Source organism: Saccopteryx bilineata, chromosome 5 (assembly GCF_036850765.1).
Source record: "Saccopteryx bilineata isolate mSacBil1 chromosome 5, mSacBil1_pri_phased_curated, whole genome shotgun sequence".
In the NCBI taxonomy this organism is placed as follows: domain Eukaryota; kingdom Metazoa; phylum Chordata; class Mammalia; order Chiroptera; family Emballonuridae; genus Saccopteryx; species Saccopteryx bilineata.
This window is the reverse complement of record NC_089494.1, coordinates 148,762,512-148,782,647: the sequence shown is the minus strand read 5'-3', so window position 1 is coordinate 148,782,647 and position 20,136 is coordinate 148,762,512. Positions and strand designations below refer to the sequence as shown.

At 39.5% G+C, this 20,136-nt stretch overlaps 1 protein-coding gene across 8 annotated transcripts in view; it reads left to right on the top strand.

Annotated features, from left to right (window-relative positions):
* The window catches only part of SFMBT2 (Scm like with four mbt domains 2), a 251,723-nt gene that overhangs the window by 155,123 nt on the left and 76,464 nt on the right, over positions 1 to 20,136 (top strand). For all 8 annotated transcript variants that reach the window (XM_066279374.1, XM_066279376.1, XM_066279375.1 and 5 more), the window contains 3 exons: positions 2,141 to 2,242; positions 7,950 to 8,097; positions 19,063 to 19,145. In XM_066279374.1, the coding sequence (XP_066135471.1) occupies positions 2,141 to 2,242; positions 7,950 to 8,097; positions 19,063 to 19,145 (333 nt within the window). The remainder of the gene's footprint in view (positions 1 to 2,140; positions 2,243 to 7,949; positions 8,098 to 19,062; positions 19,146 to 20,136) is intronic.

Sequence of the window (20,136 nt, the reverse complement as noted above, 5' to 3'; positions counted from 1 at the left end):
GACTATATTCACAGTTTTATTTCATTATAATTTTAGAATCATTTAACTTTTCAAAAGGTTAGTTTTGTGCTTTAAAGAGAAAAATATTTATCTGCAAATTCAAAAAGTGCCTAAATTCCTGTTGATTGTGAGATGTTGGGAGCCATTGACATCTGATAAGAACGTTAACTTTCATCCTTTTAATTCAGATGTCAGTTAATCATTTTTAATTTTCTACTTTTGTCTCAACACCTGTGGTTTCTGGCTTTGCCTTGGCATTATGGTTGATGTGTATTAATATGTATTGAACTGTCTGTACTCTTTCTTTTTACATTCTTTGTTTGGACCCAACTTCCCCAGCCACTTTAAAAAATGAATGCTCTGTTTTCTGTATGAAATAATTTCCTGCACCTAAAAATATTTCCTTCTGCTTTTCCTTCTGCATATATTTTTATGAAGTGATTACTGTAAGCACTTAAGGAATTGATAAAGGGTTAGAATGGACAAGTTCTTTCAGTGGATTTTTGTCATATGAGTCATTGCACATAGAACACCTCCTTCTCATTCTGGATGTGACATTATTTGTTTCTGCCACAGCCAACACTTACTTTTCATTCATTGGGTATGGAGACCTTTGTAGACTGCTGTGGTGACAGAAATGAGATGATCCTGTGGTTCTATAGGTGCTGACATTCTTACCTTCTTTGGTAAAGCAACAGAGTGGTCGAGAATTGTATAAGCAGCTCTTCTTCTCTAGTCTCCTGTGGTACACCCACTGCATTGACTAGCTTTGGTCAGGGAGCAGGCACAGCCCAGCAAGGCTCTGGCCATTTATCAGAATTGAATGTAGAAAGCATCACTGAATTAATGAGAGAACCTCTGTAGATTTACAGATAGAAGAAAGTAGTAGGTCCCAGGTATTTTTGAACTTCTCACCGAATTGATATATTTAGAAATAGAGGGATTCATTGGCAATTATTTCCTCAGAGACATTTATTTTGCCCCTACTGTTTATACAGACTGCGAGTTATGAAGTAATGTCCATCTCAGCAAGATAAATCCTGGAATCCAGCATCCAGCCAGCTTCATCTATTGCTATATAGCTGAATTGGATATTGAAATTTGTTTTTTGAGAAGGCAGGAAAGGTCCACCTTGCACACATAAGGTCGCTGTGAGCAGGTCATAAAACTGCCAGAGATGGCCCTGGCCGGTTGGTTCAGCGGTAGAGCGTCGGCCTGGCGTGCTGGGGACCGGGGTTCGATTCCCGGCCAGGGCACATAGGAGAAGCGCCCATTTGCTTCTCCACTCCCCCCCCCCCCTTCCTCTCTGTCTCTCTCTTCCCCTCCCGCAGCCAAGGCTCCATTGGAGCAAAGATGGCCCGGGCGCTGGGGATGGCTCCTTGGCCTCTTCCCCAGGCGCCAGAGTGGCTCTGGTCGCGGCAGAGCATCGTCCCCCTGATGGGCGTGGCTGGTGGATCCCGGTCGGGCGCATGCGGGAGTCTGTCAGACTGTCTCTCCCCGTTTCCAGCTTCAGAAAAATACAAAAAAACAAAAAAGAAAAAAAAAAAGCAACTGCCAGAGATCTGTTCAGCTGGGAGCATTGCCCGTCCTTATTGAGCAGGAGTCAGGTTCTGATCGTCTGCAGGGCTATTTGGGACCCTTGTGTGCACACATCTTCAAGATTATTGGCTCACCACCATTAACTGGTAAGCTCTGTGCTCTTAGACATGAGACACAAGGACACGCTGTATCACCACAAGGTACTCACAGAAGCCCTGTGAAGTCACTCCAGTGGCAAGAGGCCATGTTTTCTGAAGATGTCCCTGCTGTGTTTGAGATGACTGGCCGCCTCCATTACTCTGCTGTGCTTCCTTTACAGCGCCGAAGAAAATCAAAGCGGTGCCATTTTAACATTTTGCTTCATGTAAATTTAAGCATGGCCACAAAGGCTTGTTTCCTCTCTCTAGGAAAAGCAATTTAGCCTGCAGAAAATAATTAAACCCACAGTATCTTGCAATAATTAGAAATTTGAAATGAGGAGGGTTAATTATTTCAATATGACTTCATTTGCCCAATAAAATGTTCAAGGATAGCATCCAGACAGTTACTGAGTTAATTTACAATACCAGCACATTCAGTATTTGTACCCTTTTCCCTACAGGATCATGCAGATTTGCGAAGCCATTTCTTCACAGTTGGGATGAAGTTAGAAACAATGAATATGAGAGAACCCTTTCATATCTGTCCTGCATCAGTGACCAAGGTGAGTTTCTCTTCTCTGCTCTTCACCTCAACCTCCAGAGTGGATAAAATAAGTCTTTCTACTCAAAGCCAACCAGTTGAAATATGGTCGCACAAGGATGAGCCACAATGCCAAGTAAACCTAAGGCAAGTGCCTTCTCTTCCATCCAGGACTACCTGGAGCTCTCTCTTTATGACTGGTAGCACAGAGGGAGTCTAATCAGATGTCCCCTCTTGTAAGGAATGGGGTGAGTTTCACTTGTCTTCTGATAGTACAAGTCTTTGGGCACTTGTCTCCATGAGTGACTTGGAGGAAGGTTTAGATGTGTGGCTGTGAACTTGCAGTGAACTTGCTCCTTCTGCGCTGTTAGTAGTTAATATGACCTATTTGTATTTTGAAAATACCTGAAAATAGTGCAAGGCAAATTCACATTGTCTGTGTGTCAACATTTCTACTTCCTTTTAATCGTCTGCTTTCATTGACTAAAGGAAAAGTCATGCTTCTGAGAATTGCAGATTTAAAATGAAATTACTTTTTCTTTTGTTTTCTTCCTTTTTAACTGAGAGGAGGGGAGATAAACAGACTCCTACATGCTTCCTGACAAGGAACCACCTGGCCACCCCCATCTGGGGCTGATGCTCTGCCCATCTGGGGCCATGCTTGCAACTGAATTATTTTTAACACCTGAGGCAGTGGCTCCACAGAACTGTCCTCAGCTCCTGGGTGATGTGCTTGAACCAATCAAGCTATGACTGCAGTAGAGGAAGAAAGAGAGAAGGGAGACGGGTAGCGGTAGGGAAATAGAGTGTGGCTTCTCCTGTGTGCCCTGACTGGGAATCGAACCTGGAACATCCACATGCCAGGTTGATGCTTTACCACTGAGCTAACCAGCCAGGGCTGAAATTACTTTTTCATGTGAAACCTTTTTTATTATGGTGTGTTAGGCTTTTAATATTATAACATCAAAGAGATCTCAATGAAGTCAGCTGTGGTAACATCTAAAGTATGTGTTTCTACCTTAATTATCTTATAAATGGTGGAAGAAACCAAGAAACTTAGCACACTACTGTCTGTTTTAGTTAAAGCACATTTTGTGGAGAATGTAATTAATGGTTCAAAAGTCAATTCCACAAGGTCTCATGAGCCCTACTAATGTAATGTTTAACATTTTAATTCCTTGGGGGGCATAATGTTTTTGTCTAAACAGATGGCTTTGCAGGTAAATCCCAACCAGCTTTACTAATTACTAGCTAAATAATTTACTTATATTTTAAAAACCTTGGTTTTTATTTGTATACAGTAGGTATTATACTGTCTACTTCATGTTATTGGGAGAAATAAGAAATCGTGTATGAAGTGCCCAGCACAGTGCTTGGCTCATGTGATGTGAATGCTCAGTGAAATATTAACTACGTTCACTCAAACCTTCAGTCCCATTTAGTACTCTTATCACAGTTACCTTCCTAGAAAAAAGCATTCCACAGGCATCTGGGAATCCAAGGGAACTGTTGAGTCATCTTACCCTTTTTAGCTGGTGAAATACAAAAACAGAGTTTTAGAACTGAATTCTAAGTTTGTTCATTACAAAGTCCTGTGGAGGGTAGTGGAAGACACACAGCACCAGTGGGCCAGCCCTCTAGCTGGAATCAAAAGTCCAGTGAAGCATTCAGCACACTGTTTTCAACATAGCAACCGAAGAGGAAGTCATTTTTCCTTCACAGTCATGCACATTGCTGCGTTTTCTATGGGCTCACTGTCCACATGTAACTTTTGAAATGAAAATACTATTGTGTGAGGAGGATGATCAAGATAGACTGCAGCCCTTTGTCCCTGTAGTGGTTTTGGGACATCAGTCATTCTTTAGATAAAAGTAAGTCTTTCGTGATCCAACAGGATACTTCTAACTTTACATTTATTGTCGTCTTTGATTTGCTTTCCTATTTTGGAGACCTTTACCAACAGTGCCGATCAGTTTGCATTTGGTTCCTGTGGAAAAATGGTCTGTCTTAAAATCTGTGATCTAAGAGGAAGAGAGAAGAAATTTATATTTTGATTTCAAAGAATTTGAATAACTTGATTGTTTATCTGCTGTGGGTTTTTGTATTTCATTATTGTAAACAACTCAAAGAAAGGACTATTTTGTTTATTTATTTTTTTCCTGAGAGCCTTGATCAGTGAAGTACTTTTCCAAAAAAATAGTCACATAATAAATAAGAAGAAATCAGTTGGGTCTATTTTCTTTTCTCTCCTTATTACGAGAATATACTTGATCTTGGAAATAAAAACAAAGGCATTTCTTTAATGATGCTTCACATGGAAGAATGTCTCAGCTGTATTTGCGGTACCATCAGATATGTCCTTAGTAGCTCCCGTAACTGTCACATTCCTGAGAAACCCTATAAGCAAGTTGAAATAGGACTTTTCAACCAGAGAATAATGATATGAAATATATGATCCTCAGATGCGTGGTCCTAGAATATGATCTTTTTGGATGTCACAGATTGAATTCTGAATTTTATGAAGTTGAAGACACTAAAAACGTTAATTCTTTTTTTATTTTTATTTTTCTGAAAGAGACTGGATTTGTTCATGCAGTGATTAGTGTTTTAAAATTACTTGAGTTATGCTTTTTTTTTACTTATGATTTGCTAAATTTGAGAAATACAGTGGTGACAGTGTATTACAGAATATGACAAATAGTTATGATAATGAAATGCTTTTTTCCTTGAAATATTTTTTCTTTAGCGAACATAAATTATTCTTATAACTGTTGAAATAATTTATTTAAAGAATAACTACATGTGAGAACAGATATTTACTGACACTATGAGTGCTAAAACTTGGGGTTGAAATGTGTGCTGTCATGTCCATACACTGGTGGTTGCACATTTGTAGAAAACTAAAGAGTGACATCTTGTTGAAACGTCACCAGAATTTCCCTTTGTTCAAATAGCGAGTGATTCAGTGGTGCCGGCTGCCCATTTACCTGGATGTGTATTGCCTGGTCCTCATTCTAAGAGGCTATGATGTCAGCTTCACTTGGAATTTATTTTTTTTTTAAAAATCCAAACAGATGCAAATGAGCTTATTACCCTGTTAGTGGTGGACTCTCAAATTTTTATGCCTTTAAATTGTTATACACACACACACACACACACACACACACACACACACACACACTGTTAGGATGTGACATATTAATTATAATTAGTTTCAGCCTGAAAATTTATATCTTGTTGGGTAGACTTCCAGTGATAGTAACTTGGTTTCCACAATAAAACAGTTCGTTCCCTAAATAATTCTTGGGACTGGGAGGTAAGTGGATATATTCTTTGATTTTTAAGATGCATTTTAATTTTTATATTTCTTACTCTTTGTACCAAAGGTAAAACCCTTGTCATTCTTTTTTTTATCTATCCCTTCTCCTCATATTGGTCATGTGTTGTATAATGCATGATATGGATGAGCACCTCCCCAGGTTCAAGACTCATCTACATGTAACAAAGTATCAGAATAATTTTCATGTAGAAGGTATTATTAAGTAAATATGTTTCTCTTAACATTGTAAAATGTTTTAGAATATTAAGTTTGAGAATATAATACACTATTTGCATTACTCATAATGAAAATTTCATTTTGATTTGCTTTGAGGCTTTTCTTGATGGCATAACTGTTGAATAAATAAACAAACAAACAAACAAATAAAGTAAGTAAGAAAGTTAAAGCAATTAGACCAGGGCATTGGCTGGTGGCTCAGCAGATAGAGAGTCAGCCCGGCATGTGATGTCTCGGGTTTGATTCCTGGTCACGGCACAGAAGCGACCATCTGCTTCTCCTTACCTCACTCTCCGCCTTCTTTCCCTCTTCCCTCCTGAAGCCAGTGGTTTGAATGTGGCCTCAGGGACTGAGCATAGCTTGATTGGGTCAAGCAGGCCAGTCTCAGGCACTAAAAATAGCTCGGTTACTCAAGCATTGACCCCAGGTGGTATTGTCACGTGGATTTTATTCGTGGCACATGCGGGAATCTGCTTCACCATCTCCACTGCTCGCACCTTAAAAAAAAAAAACACAAATAGACCAGCAAACAGGTAAACATGTAGCAGATCCAGTATTAAATGACCAAACATTATCAGTACAGTGGAATTATGTGTTTTGGTATTCCAAAACAGTGAGATATTGACAGAAGATGGTGGTGGTGACAATACCATCTATTACATCTATTATGTGAAATATATTGCATTGTTTAGTACAAAAGATACTGGAGTTATACATCTTGGGTTCTGTTTCTATTTCAGCTAACTCTGAGCTGCGTAGTTTGAGGCAGTTGGTTAACTGCTCCAGGCTTTAGTTCAAAGCCTGTTTGTTCTGGACCAGAATGAACCAGTGTTTCTGAACCATTGTGCTTTCCTCTGAAGTAATAAGTAAACAAATATAGTATGTCACATGTTAAATAAAAAGGAGGAAGATGCATCAGGGAAGAGACTAATGGACTGTTGGCAGAGGAAGAGAAGATGTGATTTTAAATAGGGTTGTCAGGGAAGTCCTTCCTGGGAAGGTGATGTTTGATCCTTTGCAAAACTTAGGCAGGGAATCCTATTTACTGGAATTAACACCAAGAACTGAAGTGAGTTTACTCTCCTGCTTATCTTTGAACTAGGTTGGTTCCAGAAAATATTTTGTAAATGAAAAAGCCAGGAATTATAGTTTAGAGAGAGTGTCAAGTTTTCCTAAGAAAGACAGTTTTCTGTTGAGCTGGGAAAGTGCTGGGGGTTTTTTCTCTAGTCTGTTTTACATACTTGGTTCTTTAAATTCATCATGCTTTTTACTGTTAGGGTTCACTTGAATTTTGCACCCTGCTTTTTCCATCAGCGTGCCTTGTTCCTATTTCTTTATGGACTTCTTTTCCCCACTATATTCAGCAGGTGATTATCCAGTTTCTGTGTATAAAGCATTTTCTCTGGGTGGTGGCAGTACTTTGATGAGAAACGAAGAGGCTATACAGTCCTCAAAGCACTTGGGATCTGTTGGGAGAGACAGATGTGGTATCAGAGCACAGGAAAAACAAGTGAGGATTTTCAGTGCAGAGATACAAGCCTGATTATGTGGGGGCACAGAGCGGAGCCCTGTATTACAAGTGAGTGGCTGGGAACGGACCCCAGCAGCACTGACTCCCAGGACAGGCCGGAAACAGTACAGTGCTGTCTGACAGCCTGACAGTGGGGAGGGGTGTGAGGCTGAGAATGCTGACTAAGGATGGCCTGCTGTGAACGACTTCCTCCTGGGCTGGAGGCTGGGGCCCTGGGTGGACACAAGATGAGTGAGTGATACACACTAGAGGAGACTGGCATTTGTAGGCCAGACCTCCGAGGTTCTTGCATGACCTGCTGTGGACATGGAGAAAGCAGTTAGACCTTTCAGTGTTGGCCTCGGCATTCCCCTGGGCCAGGCTTTGTTCATCGTCCAACTGCGACTGTTGGTTTATGTTTCAGTCTCTGTCTCCTCTATCTTCTGCTTACTTGTTTACATTTTACTATTAGGACCACGGTGATCAACTCTAACTTTTTAGCAACTGGATAAATTTAGTAATACACATTGAAATATCAGTTTGTGGTCAGACCATTTGATGAACTATACTGATTGCATTTGGAAGCTGTGCTGGTATTTCATTACTAGTCTAATATGTAATCCCAGGGAACTAACTGTTGGTTGTATTGTTTTTCTCTTTTAGGTTTTTAACAATCAGTTTTTTCAAGTGACTATTGATGACCTGAGACCAGAACCTAGTAAACTCTCAATGCTGTGCCATGCAGATTCTTTGGGGATTTTACCAGTACAGTGGTGCCTTAAAAATGGAGTCAATCTCACACCTCCTAAAGGTTTGTATTCTCTGGAAATTTGCAGGGTTGGGGTGATTCAGGAGGGTGTTGAATTGTCACTGAAGTATTACTTTTGTGTAGCTGGAGAAATTTCACAATTTTGAAGGAGTTAGAAAATAGTGTTTCATGGTTAGCTTGATAAAGGAGTCTGTTCCAGCTTCCTTCCCTGGCAAGGCCTGTGGGCCCCTCCGCAGCGCTGGCTCCGGTCAGGGTGGCTGTGTGGTGGGCGGCTGTGCTGCCGTCGTGTGGTGATAGAGGCACAGGGTTGCCAAGTGCTTGTGGCTAAACACTTAAGAGTATCCATGACGTGGCTTTGAAAATGCAATAAAATGCTAGTGAAGCATTTCTTTACTTTTTTATTTGCAATAAATCAGATTTTCCCTACAGCCCAGTTGCTCCCAGATATCCAATAAGTTGATGCTTTAATACATTAAAATAATTCAGTTGAGATCCTCGTACTGTGCTGTGAGGTTAGTGACATGATTTGTTGTCTCTTTTAGGTCTATGGTTCGTTCAGGGAAGAAAGCAGCAAGGCAAAGGGAGAGGAGATGTGGAGGAAATGAAGGGAATAATAGAAGAGAAAACCAGGAAAGATTAGAAAAGTCCATTTCTGGGGGGATTTTAACAGCTAACCACAGATACTACAGGGGTTTTGTGCTAATCTTTTCAGCTGGCCGAGGACTGATTTACACGTAGTGTTAACCATATTGGGAGAGAATTGATACTCACAGGTTAAGTCCCAGTTTTCCTGATGGCCACCATATACAGTGTACCCCCTTTAATTGAGTTTATGCCTAACCCATCCATGGTGTGCCTGTACTCCACTGACATGATATACTTTGATATCTTAAGCTTTTATCCTCATTTTTCTCCCGTGCTCATTCCCACAGAGGAGATGCTTTTGAATATCTCCACTCCAGCTGTTGCTTCTTCACTCTTCACATTTAGCTTCTGCAGTAATGGAATGTGGTCTAATTAGAATATGCTGAACTTCTACGTATCACTGTTTTTATCCTGTTTTAAGAGCCTAGGTCACTTAATCCTCAGAATGAGGATTGCCCTATGAGGAAACTTAGTCATAGAGAGTTTATGTAACCTGCCAAGAGCCATACATAGTCACAGGGCAGGAGGTCTGATTCCTGGTCCTGTTCTCCATCATGGTGAGGACTCTTGTTCATGAGACCTAAGTTGTTGTTTTTTCCTTTTTATTGGGGTGACACTGGTTAACAGAATTATACAGGTTTCACGTGTACAATTCTACAATACATCATTTGTATCCTGTATTATCTGCTCACCACCCTAAGTCAAGTCTCCCCCCATCACCATTTATCCCCCTAAATCCTCCTCCACCCCCTCCCTGGCAGTCACCACACTGCCCACTGTGTAGATTTGCTTCCGTTCGGCACTCACAAAGGACTCCAGCCCAACCCCTGTGCATTGGCTCTCAGGACTGTCAAAGTGGGACACCCACTGCATCCCAAGATACTGCACAGAATCAAAGAAATGACAGAACTCTTTTTTTTTTCTTTTTTCTTTTTTTCTTTTTCTTTTATTTTCTGAAGCTGGAAACGGGGAGAGACAGTCAGACTCCCGCATGCACCCGACTGGGATCCACCCGGCACGCGGCGATGCTCTGCCCACCAGGGGGCGATGCTCTGCCGCGACCAGAGCCACTCTAGCGCCTGGGGCAGATGACAGAACTCTTAAGTAATTTTATAATCCCTTACAATTAAATGACTATACAGGTTTAATATCATAAACAGTCTGTATTGGCAGTAGATGAGAGAAGCCCTTTCCTGTTGTGAAATGTTAACATTAGGTCACTGTGGAGTTTGAAAGCTCCTTGGACCACCTTTGTTTCTTTCTAACTGCTCTGATCAAACCACGCGCACAGATGGGCTTCATGTTCATTGAAGAAAATCTTTTCCAAGATATCGTAAATGCTCCTTAGTTGGACTTCGCAAATTTCTAGTTAGTAATAAGATCTATTTAAAAATTTTTAAAAAGTTGGTTTTAAAACTTCTTTTATCTAAAGTAATGTATTATCTATTAAAAATAAACATATTGGTTTTTATAACTAAAAAAGATCTTAAAGATATCTCATCAGCTCTAATCATTTTATGTGTGGGAAAACTGAGGTTCAGTTTTATTACATTTTTCCAGTCCTGAAGCAGAAGTTAGCTTAAGATCCTAGATGTAGTGCTTTTTTTCAAAATAGCCGATTCAATGCTTTACTGCTGTTACCTCTTGCTGCATAAAAGCCATCCTCAGGAATTCAGGGCCATTTGGTGGCCTTACACAGGATTTGCTAATGTCAGTCCACCCTGACTTTTCTGTGACTGAAATTGTCTCTATGTTAGAGCATTTGGAGACTTTCAATTCTCAGGTATACTTTTCCAAGTGTTTTGTAGATATGAAAAAGTCATGGCTTTATTTATTGATCTCCCTTTTCATTTTGTGAGAGTGAGTGGAATATGTTTATTTTTGTAATTAAAATGAATTACAGTTTGGAGGAGGTGGTAGTGATTTCCCTAACACTGATTTGATGGTTTTCTTCTGAGGTCCTGTAATTGTTACATGTCTTATGTGTCACCATAAGACTGGGAATTATGCTGTAGAATTTTCTCAGACCCCAGCCTTTGCTTTACTAATGCATGGAAGTTTACACTGTCTTTAAAATAAGTTTGTTATTTTTAACTTAAATTTTGAGCTTTATAAAAAGAGTATATCAGATTTACTGTACATGCTGAGAATTGTTTTCTTGTGAGTGTGTTTTCCATGAGTGTAATACATTGTCTAGATTTCTGTTAGAACCATAAACACTGCTTACGTAAAGATATCCCAGCTCACTCCCAGGCAGAGGGAACCAGCAGATGACGAACAAAAGACACCCAGTGGGGGAGGAAATGTGTGCAAACAGATCCTTACTCACATTGTTTTAACTCCATTCCTTTTTTTTTTTTTTTTAAGTCTGTCCCCAGGCTTTAGAGATAATCAGAGTGAGTAGGAATTTTTCAGAGCTGTCTCTGTATGAGCACATACTTTCCTGGTGCATCAAGGACAGAGCCTTGGAGGTTTTAGCCCATTAGTTTAAATCCAGTAAACAACAGTTCAATATTATAGGCACTGAAAGTTATCAGACAGGTAAATAAATCAACTAAGTTCAAATGTGTATGGGGTATCAACCATGACTTGCTATTTTTAAATTATTTCACTAACCTCCATGGCATGTAACATCATTAGTCATAGAATTAGTGGAGAAAACATCCCACTCAAGGATCTTCATAGAAAATGTTTAACCTTTAACTTCTGTTGTAAAATGTTGAGCAAAGGTTGAAGTAAGTGACTAATTTTAGCACTTTGTCTCTACTGGCTGGCTGTCGTAATGGACACAGAAACTGTGAAAACAATTTAGGAAGTAAGGGTATATTTTAATTATTATCAGGACACAAAGTAGTGAACCCTAATTGGTATTATCTTTTCCTGGACACCGACTGATGAACTCAGTGTATTGTCTAATCTATTATATTTCCTACATACCGAAGGAGACAGAAAATAAACACACTCATGCAGTTGCCACCTTGATTGAACAGCTGCTAACATGCTGCCATGTTTGATTCAGATTTTTAAAAAATGAAATAAAGCATAATAGATACACCCTAAGACTGAGTCGTCCTTGGCTCTCCATTTCTGATGCCCCATATTTAATCCACTGTGAATCCTGTCAACATTTTCAGGCTCTGACCATGCTTCATCACGGCCGCCCTAGTCCAGGTCCCTTTAAATCTCAGCCCGGGTGGTTACTGCAGTAGACTGCTTTCCTCAGTTTACTGTCTGTCAACAGCAGTCAGAGTGATCTTTTAAAAATACGAATCACACTTGGCCCTCCTCTGTCTGCCCAGACCTCACTCAGTGGCTAAGTCTGGTTTTGAAAACAGCCCGCAACGCCCACCAGCTCCGTGTCTGGCCCCAACTGCTAAGACACTGCCCAGTAGCTCCGTCACACTGGCCTTACTGTCCTTCCTGGAACAAGGCGCACGCCCCCTTCATAGGACACTGGCATTCACTGGTACCTCTGCTTGGCACATTTTTCTTTCCTCAGTCCTGACTTGGGTGTCGCATTTTGAGGCAATCTATTTTGGCTGTCCTATTTAATATCAGTTGGAAATCGCCACCCCCAACGATTTTATTTCCTTCTTTGCCTGGCTTTCTTACACTGAACTTTTGTATCATGTAAGATACAAATAAGTAAATCATATTTTACTTCTTTGTCCTTTTAAAAAAATCAGTCTTCACTAAAATGGAAATCCACAGGAGCAAAGATTGTTGTCTTGTTCTCTTATTCTTCTCGAGTAGCTAGAATAGTGTGTGGCTCTTGGTAAATATTCATTGAGTGTTGAATGAATTAAAGTCCTGCCCCCATTCTGTGCCCCTCCCTTCCTGTCTCCCCAACCGTGTATACTCATATGCCACCTTCTAAAGATTTATGCATGGCTGCATGGCTTTACTGCATGGCTACCTTGGTTTCTTTTTTATCTATCTCTGCACCAGTCTCTTGTTTTTATTATAGTCATTGTCCAGAAGATTTTGTTTTGATATACACATAAATGATATCATGCTATGTATGTCTTTAACTTCTATACGTTAACATTTTTCATATTTTTTCCATGTTGATGTATGTAGATTGTTTATTCATTTTACCTGTTTTATGAACATACTATAATTTTTGAAATCTATATCCCATTGATAGACATTCACGGTATTTCTAATTTTCTTTTTGTAGACAACACTCTAAAGTACATCTTTGTACATGTGCTCAAGTGTGTAAGGTCCTTCTGGGTATTTACTACCTGTGGGGCTGCTGGAATTCCTTAGATGTTGCCAAGTGCTGACCGTTTATACCAACTCATATTTCCATCAGTATGGTCTGAGAGTTCCCATTTTGTATCCTCCTTACTATTGTGATATTCTTATGCCTGTTGAACGTTTCCACCCTGCTGGGAGTGAAATGGGTCCCCTTGTGTCACGTGGGTGCCCCTGACTACTAGGGCTGTTGAGTAGGTTATCATATGCTAGTTGACAATTTCTGTTTCCTCTGAATTGTTGATTATATTTTTTGCCCTTTCTCTTTTGATTATGCAAGTATTTATATAGTCTAATATGAATTCTTCCTCAACATTGTTCTTCACAAATACAGTCTTATCTGTGGCTTGTTTTTTATAAATTTTTAATGGTGTTATATGTTCAAGTATTATATGTTATTAAATTATAAAAATATAGTAAAAAATCCATCTTTTATGATTTGTATGTATGTCTTTAGACATCTTTCCTACCAATGTTCTTCTATATTTTCTTCAAAAGTCTTGCAGTGTTGTTTTTCATATTTAGCCCTTTAACATACTTGAAATTTGTGTATGCTACAAAAAAAGAAAATTTTCATTTTAATTATTTTTGCTTAAATTGAATTGGATTTTCAAATTCACCAGTTGTCTCAGTATCTTGGTTGAATAGCCTACTGTTTCTTTTTTGATCGGTAATGCCACCACTGGAGTATATCCAGTCCCTTATGACCTTATCTTATTCTCAGTTACTTTGCTTCCTTCATTGGTCTGTGTGTCCATCCCTGCAGAGATGCCTCACTTTTTAAAAATATTTTTATTTTTATGAAGTGAGAAGCCCAGAGGCAGTCAGACAGACTCCTGCATGCTCCCAACCGGAATCCACCCGGCATGCCCACCAGGGGGCGATGCTCTGCCCATCTGGGGTGTTGCTCTGTTGCAACCAGAGCCATTCTGGTGCCTGAGGTGGACGCCATGGAGCCATCTTCAGTGCCCAGGGCCAACTTTGCTCCAATGGAGCCTTGACTGAGGGAGAGGAAGGGAGAGACAGAGAGGAAGGAGAAGGGGAGGGGTGGAGAAGCAGATGGTGCTTCTCCTATGTGCCCTGGCTGGGAATCGAACCTGGGACTTCCACACGCTGGACTGATGCTGTACCGCTGAGCCAACAGGCCAGGGCAGAGATACCTCACTTTTGAAAATTGAGTTTATTTTACAATGTCTTGATATTTATTAGGTGAATCACTTTACTTTTTTTCCCTTTCCAAAATTATCTTGGTTATTTTTGTATGTGAATTTTATAGTTTTTATGGCTCTAAAAAAGAAATTCATTGGCTTTTAATTGGTTTTGCATTGGATTTATCGGTTACTTCTTTTAAAATCGACATTATATTATCTTCTTATAACTTGCAATCTTTTGCTAGAATTTTGCTTTTGCAGTTACTGGTCTCTCTGCCTGGCACACCCTTCCCCCAGGGCCACGTGGTTCTGCTTCCACACTCCTCTGCCTTTCAACATTTCCTTAAGGCCTTCTTCAGTGCAGCCCTTCCTGCGCCTCTTCTCCCTCTTCTCTCTATAGCACCTGTGATCATCTGACTTTTTATATTTGTGTATTCTGTCTCCTCTCCCTGAAATGTAAGCTCTGTGGAGGTAAGGATCTTTTTCGGTTTTGTTCACTTCTGTATCCCTAGTATCAGAAACCTACCTAGCATATAGCATGCACTTACTAAATGTTTCTAAGTGAATGAATATGTACAACATGATGTACAGACATGTGTTATGGAGTTGGGCACCTGAAATAATAACTATTGTCACCCTAATAAATTCAATAAAATTAAAAATATTGAATGAATGAATATGTAAATAAACAAATAGCTAGGTTGGAGAAGTAGACACCATCTTAAAAATTTTTTAACACATTTCCAAATTGTTATCTGCAGTGGATTTTCAAGATATAAGCCAACGAGAAAAGCATAAAAATATCTGTTTCCCAGCAGTCATTACAATGATGGATTCATATTGTCTTTCATTTTGCCATTCAGGGTGATGGCAGGCATACTATTCTTTTTCTGATTTTATTATTATTTTTTTTAAGACTGAACAATTTTTTTTGTTTTCATATCCAACCAGCATAGAAGAGCAGCTCTTACTCTTGTGGTCTCTTTTATTAGAAAGTAACCTGTCTCCTCCCCTCTATCCCAAGTCATTGGCAAGGAGCCCGACCATGACGACTGCCTCAGGGTTGTCGTGATTCACTTTCTGGTACCGAGGCGAGAACCAACTTTCTATAGGAACTGCATATAGTCAGGAATCTGTTAGCATACCAGAAGTGAGAGGATAGCTTTGGGGAAGCAATCATGGTATATTCCATGTATTGAATTAAACCTTAATTGACCGGTACCTTAATTATCTTTTAAAATAGAGCAAAGATGCTATGCTTTCAAATAATATTTATTACTGAAGTAATTCATGATTAGTGAAAGCTTGTGAACATGCAAAGAGGTAGACAAAAAAGGTATCCCAGAGTCCTACCACCCAGATCATTATTTTGATATTTACTATTAAGTTTTTCTTACATTGCCTATGGTTTTTTCTTTGCATATTTTAAATATAAATTTGATAACTCTGTATATGCTTATACCAGTCTTTTCATCTCAAATGACAATAGCAATCATTTTTCATGACTTTTTTTTCAACAAACTATGTTTAATTTCATGTCTACATGATTCTTCATGGACTTGGATAAGTTTCATATCATTGCCTATATTTGGGTGCAAAGTCCCATCCCCTACCCCATACTATCAGTAATAATGCCATTGTATCTTAATGTATAACACTTTTTCAGTTTTTAGGGTTGTTTTTATGGACTAAATTCCCAGAAATGAAACTGTATGAAAGCCCATGAACATATTTACTGCCAAATTGTGTTTTAAAAGAATTGTCTACTTATCTGCCAGTAACAATGTTTGCAAGTGGAGCTGTTGTATGTCAATTAATTTGTGTCATATGGAAATGGGTCATTGACCTGTTCCCTTTTAGATCTGTAGCAGTTGGAACTTTATTCAGAATAAACACTAATAAAAGCTGAAATAACTCTAGTGGTTGTGGTTCAACAGTTGCCTATGGCAGCTTTTTGCAAATTTTAATAACCCAGGGAGTTTTGATTTCCCTCTATTTTCTTTTTCCCTTTGCTATTTCCCTCTCTTCCAGGTTGAAAACATGTTTTCCTGGCTGAGTTAAGCCTTAATACCTCTTGTTCTGTCTTTGTTGATTAATGAGTATAATTGACCCCTGTTGTCTCTATTATACAAGCCACAGCAATTTGTTTTTATGTAGCAGTTATTTTCTGAGCTGTCACAAAACTGCCTTACAAAGAGAGCTCATTATCAGCCCAAAGGAAAAGAATTTTAAGTGATGAAGTGAATAAAGGTCTCTAAGAGAAGGAAGAGGAGAAGTCTTGGCTGTTCAGATGTTCAGGGAAAAGAGAGCTTTCTAAGGCCAGAATAATTAATTATTATTTATATACTCAGCAAGACATGGTTATCTCTTGAAATTATTAGATTATAATGGCTCCCCATAGAGGGTCTTGAAGACTGGATATAAAGGATTGAATGTTGGTCCAAGAAACCATGGAGCATGACATTTTGTGGAGTGGGTTGAAGCCCATTGAAGGTTGGCGATTATGGATGTGATTATAGAAAATCTTGCTAAATGCCTGTCTGTAGAAGTGATTTATAAGTTGAAAAGTTTTAACTGGACAGATATTAACCATAAAGAATACTTAAATTAATTTAGGATTTATTTTCCCCTAATTTCTTCCTTCCCCAGGATCTCTTGATGAGATTTCTTCACTCAGAATTTACTGAGAAAGGCCTTGACTGGTTGGCTCAGTGGTAGAGCATCGGCCCAGCATGTGGATGTTCCGGGTTCAATTCCTGGTCAGGGCACACAGGAGAAGCACCCTTCTGTCCCCCCCCCCCAAGCTTCTCTCTCTCTCTCTCTCTCTCTCTCTCTCTCTCTCTCTCCCCATCCTGCAGCCATGGCTCTATTGGAGCAAGTTGGCCCCAGGCCCTGAAGATCGCTCCAGGCCTCTACCTCAGGTGCTAAGAAGAGCTTGGCTTCTGAACAACAGATCAACTCCCCAGATGGGCAGAGCATCACTTGCTAGTAGGCTTGCTAGGTAGATTCCAGTTGGGATGCAGACTATCTCTCTGCCTCCCTCCCCCTTCCTGAATAAAAAAAAAATAACTGAGAAAGTATCAGATGTCAAGGGAAGAGGTGGAACAGGCAATCTTGACTTTAACCAAGTTGACTGTGCACACCCCAAACACATGGGGTCTTTCTCTTGCAGGGAGTCACCTTGCATGCAGCTTTTCAATTAGGAGCTCATGTAGGGAATTCTTGTTACATAACCTTTCTCAACCCTGCCACACTTTTCTCCTAGGCAAAGAAAAGGACATTAACCACAGAGGGAAGAAAAATATCCTAAGCAGTAATGATAAACTATTAGTAATGGTTGTTCAAAATCATGGAATATAGCAGCTAGAGGAGGCTTGAAGGACCTTCTCATTTTGTGAATTAGCAGATAAGGTCTGTTGCCAGAAGATTTCATGTACTTTTACCTTGGACTATCTAGTTGCTGGTAGAAGTGGGTCTAAAACCAGTCCTCCCTTCTCATTCAGTGCCCTTCATACTATTAGGTAATGTCTCATCAGTTTGAAGTGTCTTTTGACAAATTCTCCTATTCTTATACATTCATGTGAGTACGTGATCTAAAATAGTTCCAGATAGACTACTACTCTTAAAGTGGCAGGTGGTAGTAATTGTAGAAGAACTTGCATTACCTTAAGAGACTTTTTGTTTTGCTTATAAATATTCATAAGAAAGTTGTTTTTGCCCCTTCTGGAAACCTCTGATGCAAGAGCATCTGGCTGGAGGGACAGCTCTGGAGAGAGTGATGAGGGGAAGGTCAGGTGGAAGATGTGAAAGACCTTTCGAGAACTAGCTGGAAAGAGTACATAGCATCTCAGAACTCTGAGACTTATCTCCTTGTTGAAAGAAATGAGGAATTGTTAGTCTTCATAGAATGAGAGCGATATTTTACAAAGAAGAGGGTACCTCTGCCACTGGTGGGCAGCCAGGGTATGGGAGAGTCAAGGGACAGTCCCTGGGCCAGAGGAGGACAGCTGCTTTCTCAGTTAATACCCCATCATAAGAAAAGTTAAATGAACCAAGCTTACTGAAAAGAATATTATTTTGTACTTGTGAGTACATATGGAGGTAGGAGGCAACCAGTATCTTGAATTTTTTTAATAAAGAATTTCTGTAGTCACTCTGCAACCTTGGGATTTAGTAACTCATGTCCCCATGTTAAGTGAATTTGCTGATATAAATTTATGACAATATGGGGGGAAGGAAATTTCCCCAATTTCTTTTGCATAAAAGTATACATGTGTATTTTATATACACTGAAACTAATAATGAAGCTTTGAACACTAAATGAAGAATATAGTGACCTTTTGCACAGTTTGAATGAATTCTAGTTGTTGCTATATTTTTTATGTCCATTGCTAACCTTTTCCACAAGAAATGCACACACTCATATTAAGATGTGTTTTTCTATCTAGGTTAAGCCATACACCTGTTCTTGTTTTATTTTATAATTTAGAACTGTTTTTTTTCTCTCACCTTCTCTCATATCTTGTTGTGGTGGTTATGATGGATATATATTGTATAATTGCACTGCCCGCTGCCCCCCAGTGAAATGAAGAAAGAAAGAAAATCACTTTGGTGTATATGGGTAGTTGTTTCTTATACTCCTCCCTCAATATTATCTATTCTTCCCCACAGCAGATCTACCCACTGTCATGTGCTGATGTGGGTAAATTTCCCCCTTCTTTACCTAGGTTCAGGCACTATGTTATGATAAGGGTGTACCTTACTTGTCTGTAGTACTTAACATTTTTCAAAATAATTTATTCAAGCCTTATAAAGTCTGATGTGCTGTCAATGGGCTTCACCTTTTGGGGGCCTATCCTTGCACCACTTCGGATTCTCATTAGTGATACACCACCCATTTTCTGAGGTTGAACTTGATTAATGCTGTTTTCTTGTGCTTTGTCCTGCACAGGTTACTCCGGCCAGGACTTTGACTGGGCAGATTATCACAAGCAGCATGGAACAGAAGAAGCACCTCCTTTCTGCTTCAAAAATGTAAGACGCTTGTTTCTTGATACTCCTTTTATCGTAGATGTTCACTATAAACTATCAATTATTTTCCACTTACTGAGTAAGATTAGAGTGTGGCTGTGTTTCATGGGATCCTAAATCTTTTAGAGTTTTTGAAAAGTCCTCTTTCAGCTTGTATATTAGAGTAATTCTGGGATGTGGTAACAAATTGACTACTGAATATATAGTGACTCAAACATGTTATAAATTTATTTCTCACTTAGGGAAGGGTCCAGGATGTTTCTGATTACCAGGTGGTTCTTCTCACTGAGGTGAGCCTTGGGCTCGCTATATTTTGGTTTCATCCTCTGAATCTGTTGAGCAGATGGGGAAAGAGAATGAGGGTAAGAGAGCACTGTAGCTGATACTGACACGTACTACCCTGCCACTTTCCATGGATGCGAACCAGTCGCTCTGCTATACCAGGTCATGAGTGAGGCTGGGATGCGCCCTGGCTGGGTTACTGTTCCCAGCCATGGTTCCATACTGTGGAAGAGGAGGATAAACTTTGATGGTCAGCTAGCCACCTGTGCCACTAGTAGATACGTGTCTGCTATGGAGTGTAGTACCGATAAGCCCATCAAGAGGAGATTCTCTGCACCCGAGGAATATTCTCAAAATATGATCTTAAATATTTTGTCTTGGATTCTTTTAGTAGGATGCTAGTCCAACAATTTTGTATTTTGCTTTGCTTGCTTTAAACCTCTATCTTGTTTAATTAGAACTTAACTGGAAGAGTAATAGAAATTTTTTGACAAATAAAATAGCAATGCATGTGGGTGTGTGTGTTTGTACATGTATGTACTTGCTTAGTGGTTATATTAAGTAGTTCATAAATTATTCATTTAAACTTCATCAACCCTAGGAACTATGAGAAAGGACATAGATTGTTATCTCTGAGTCAAGAATGAGGCAAAAATGTATAGCCTGGTGTATTAAACATGCATTTATTGATGAAAGTTCATTTCTCTTCTTT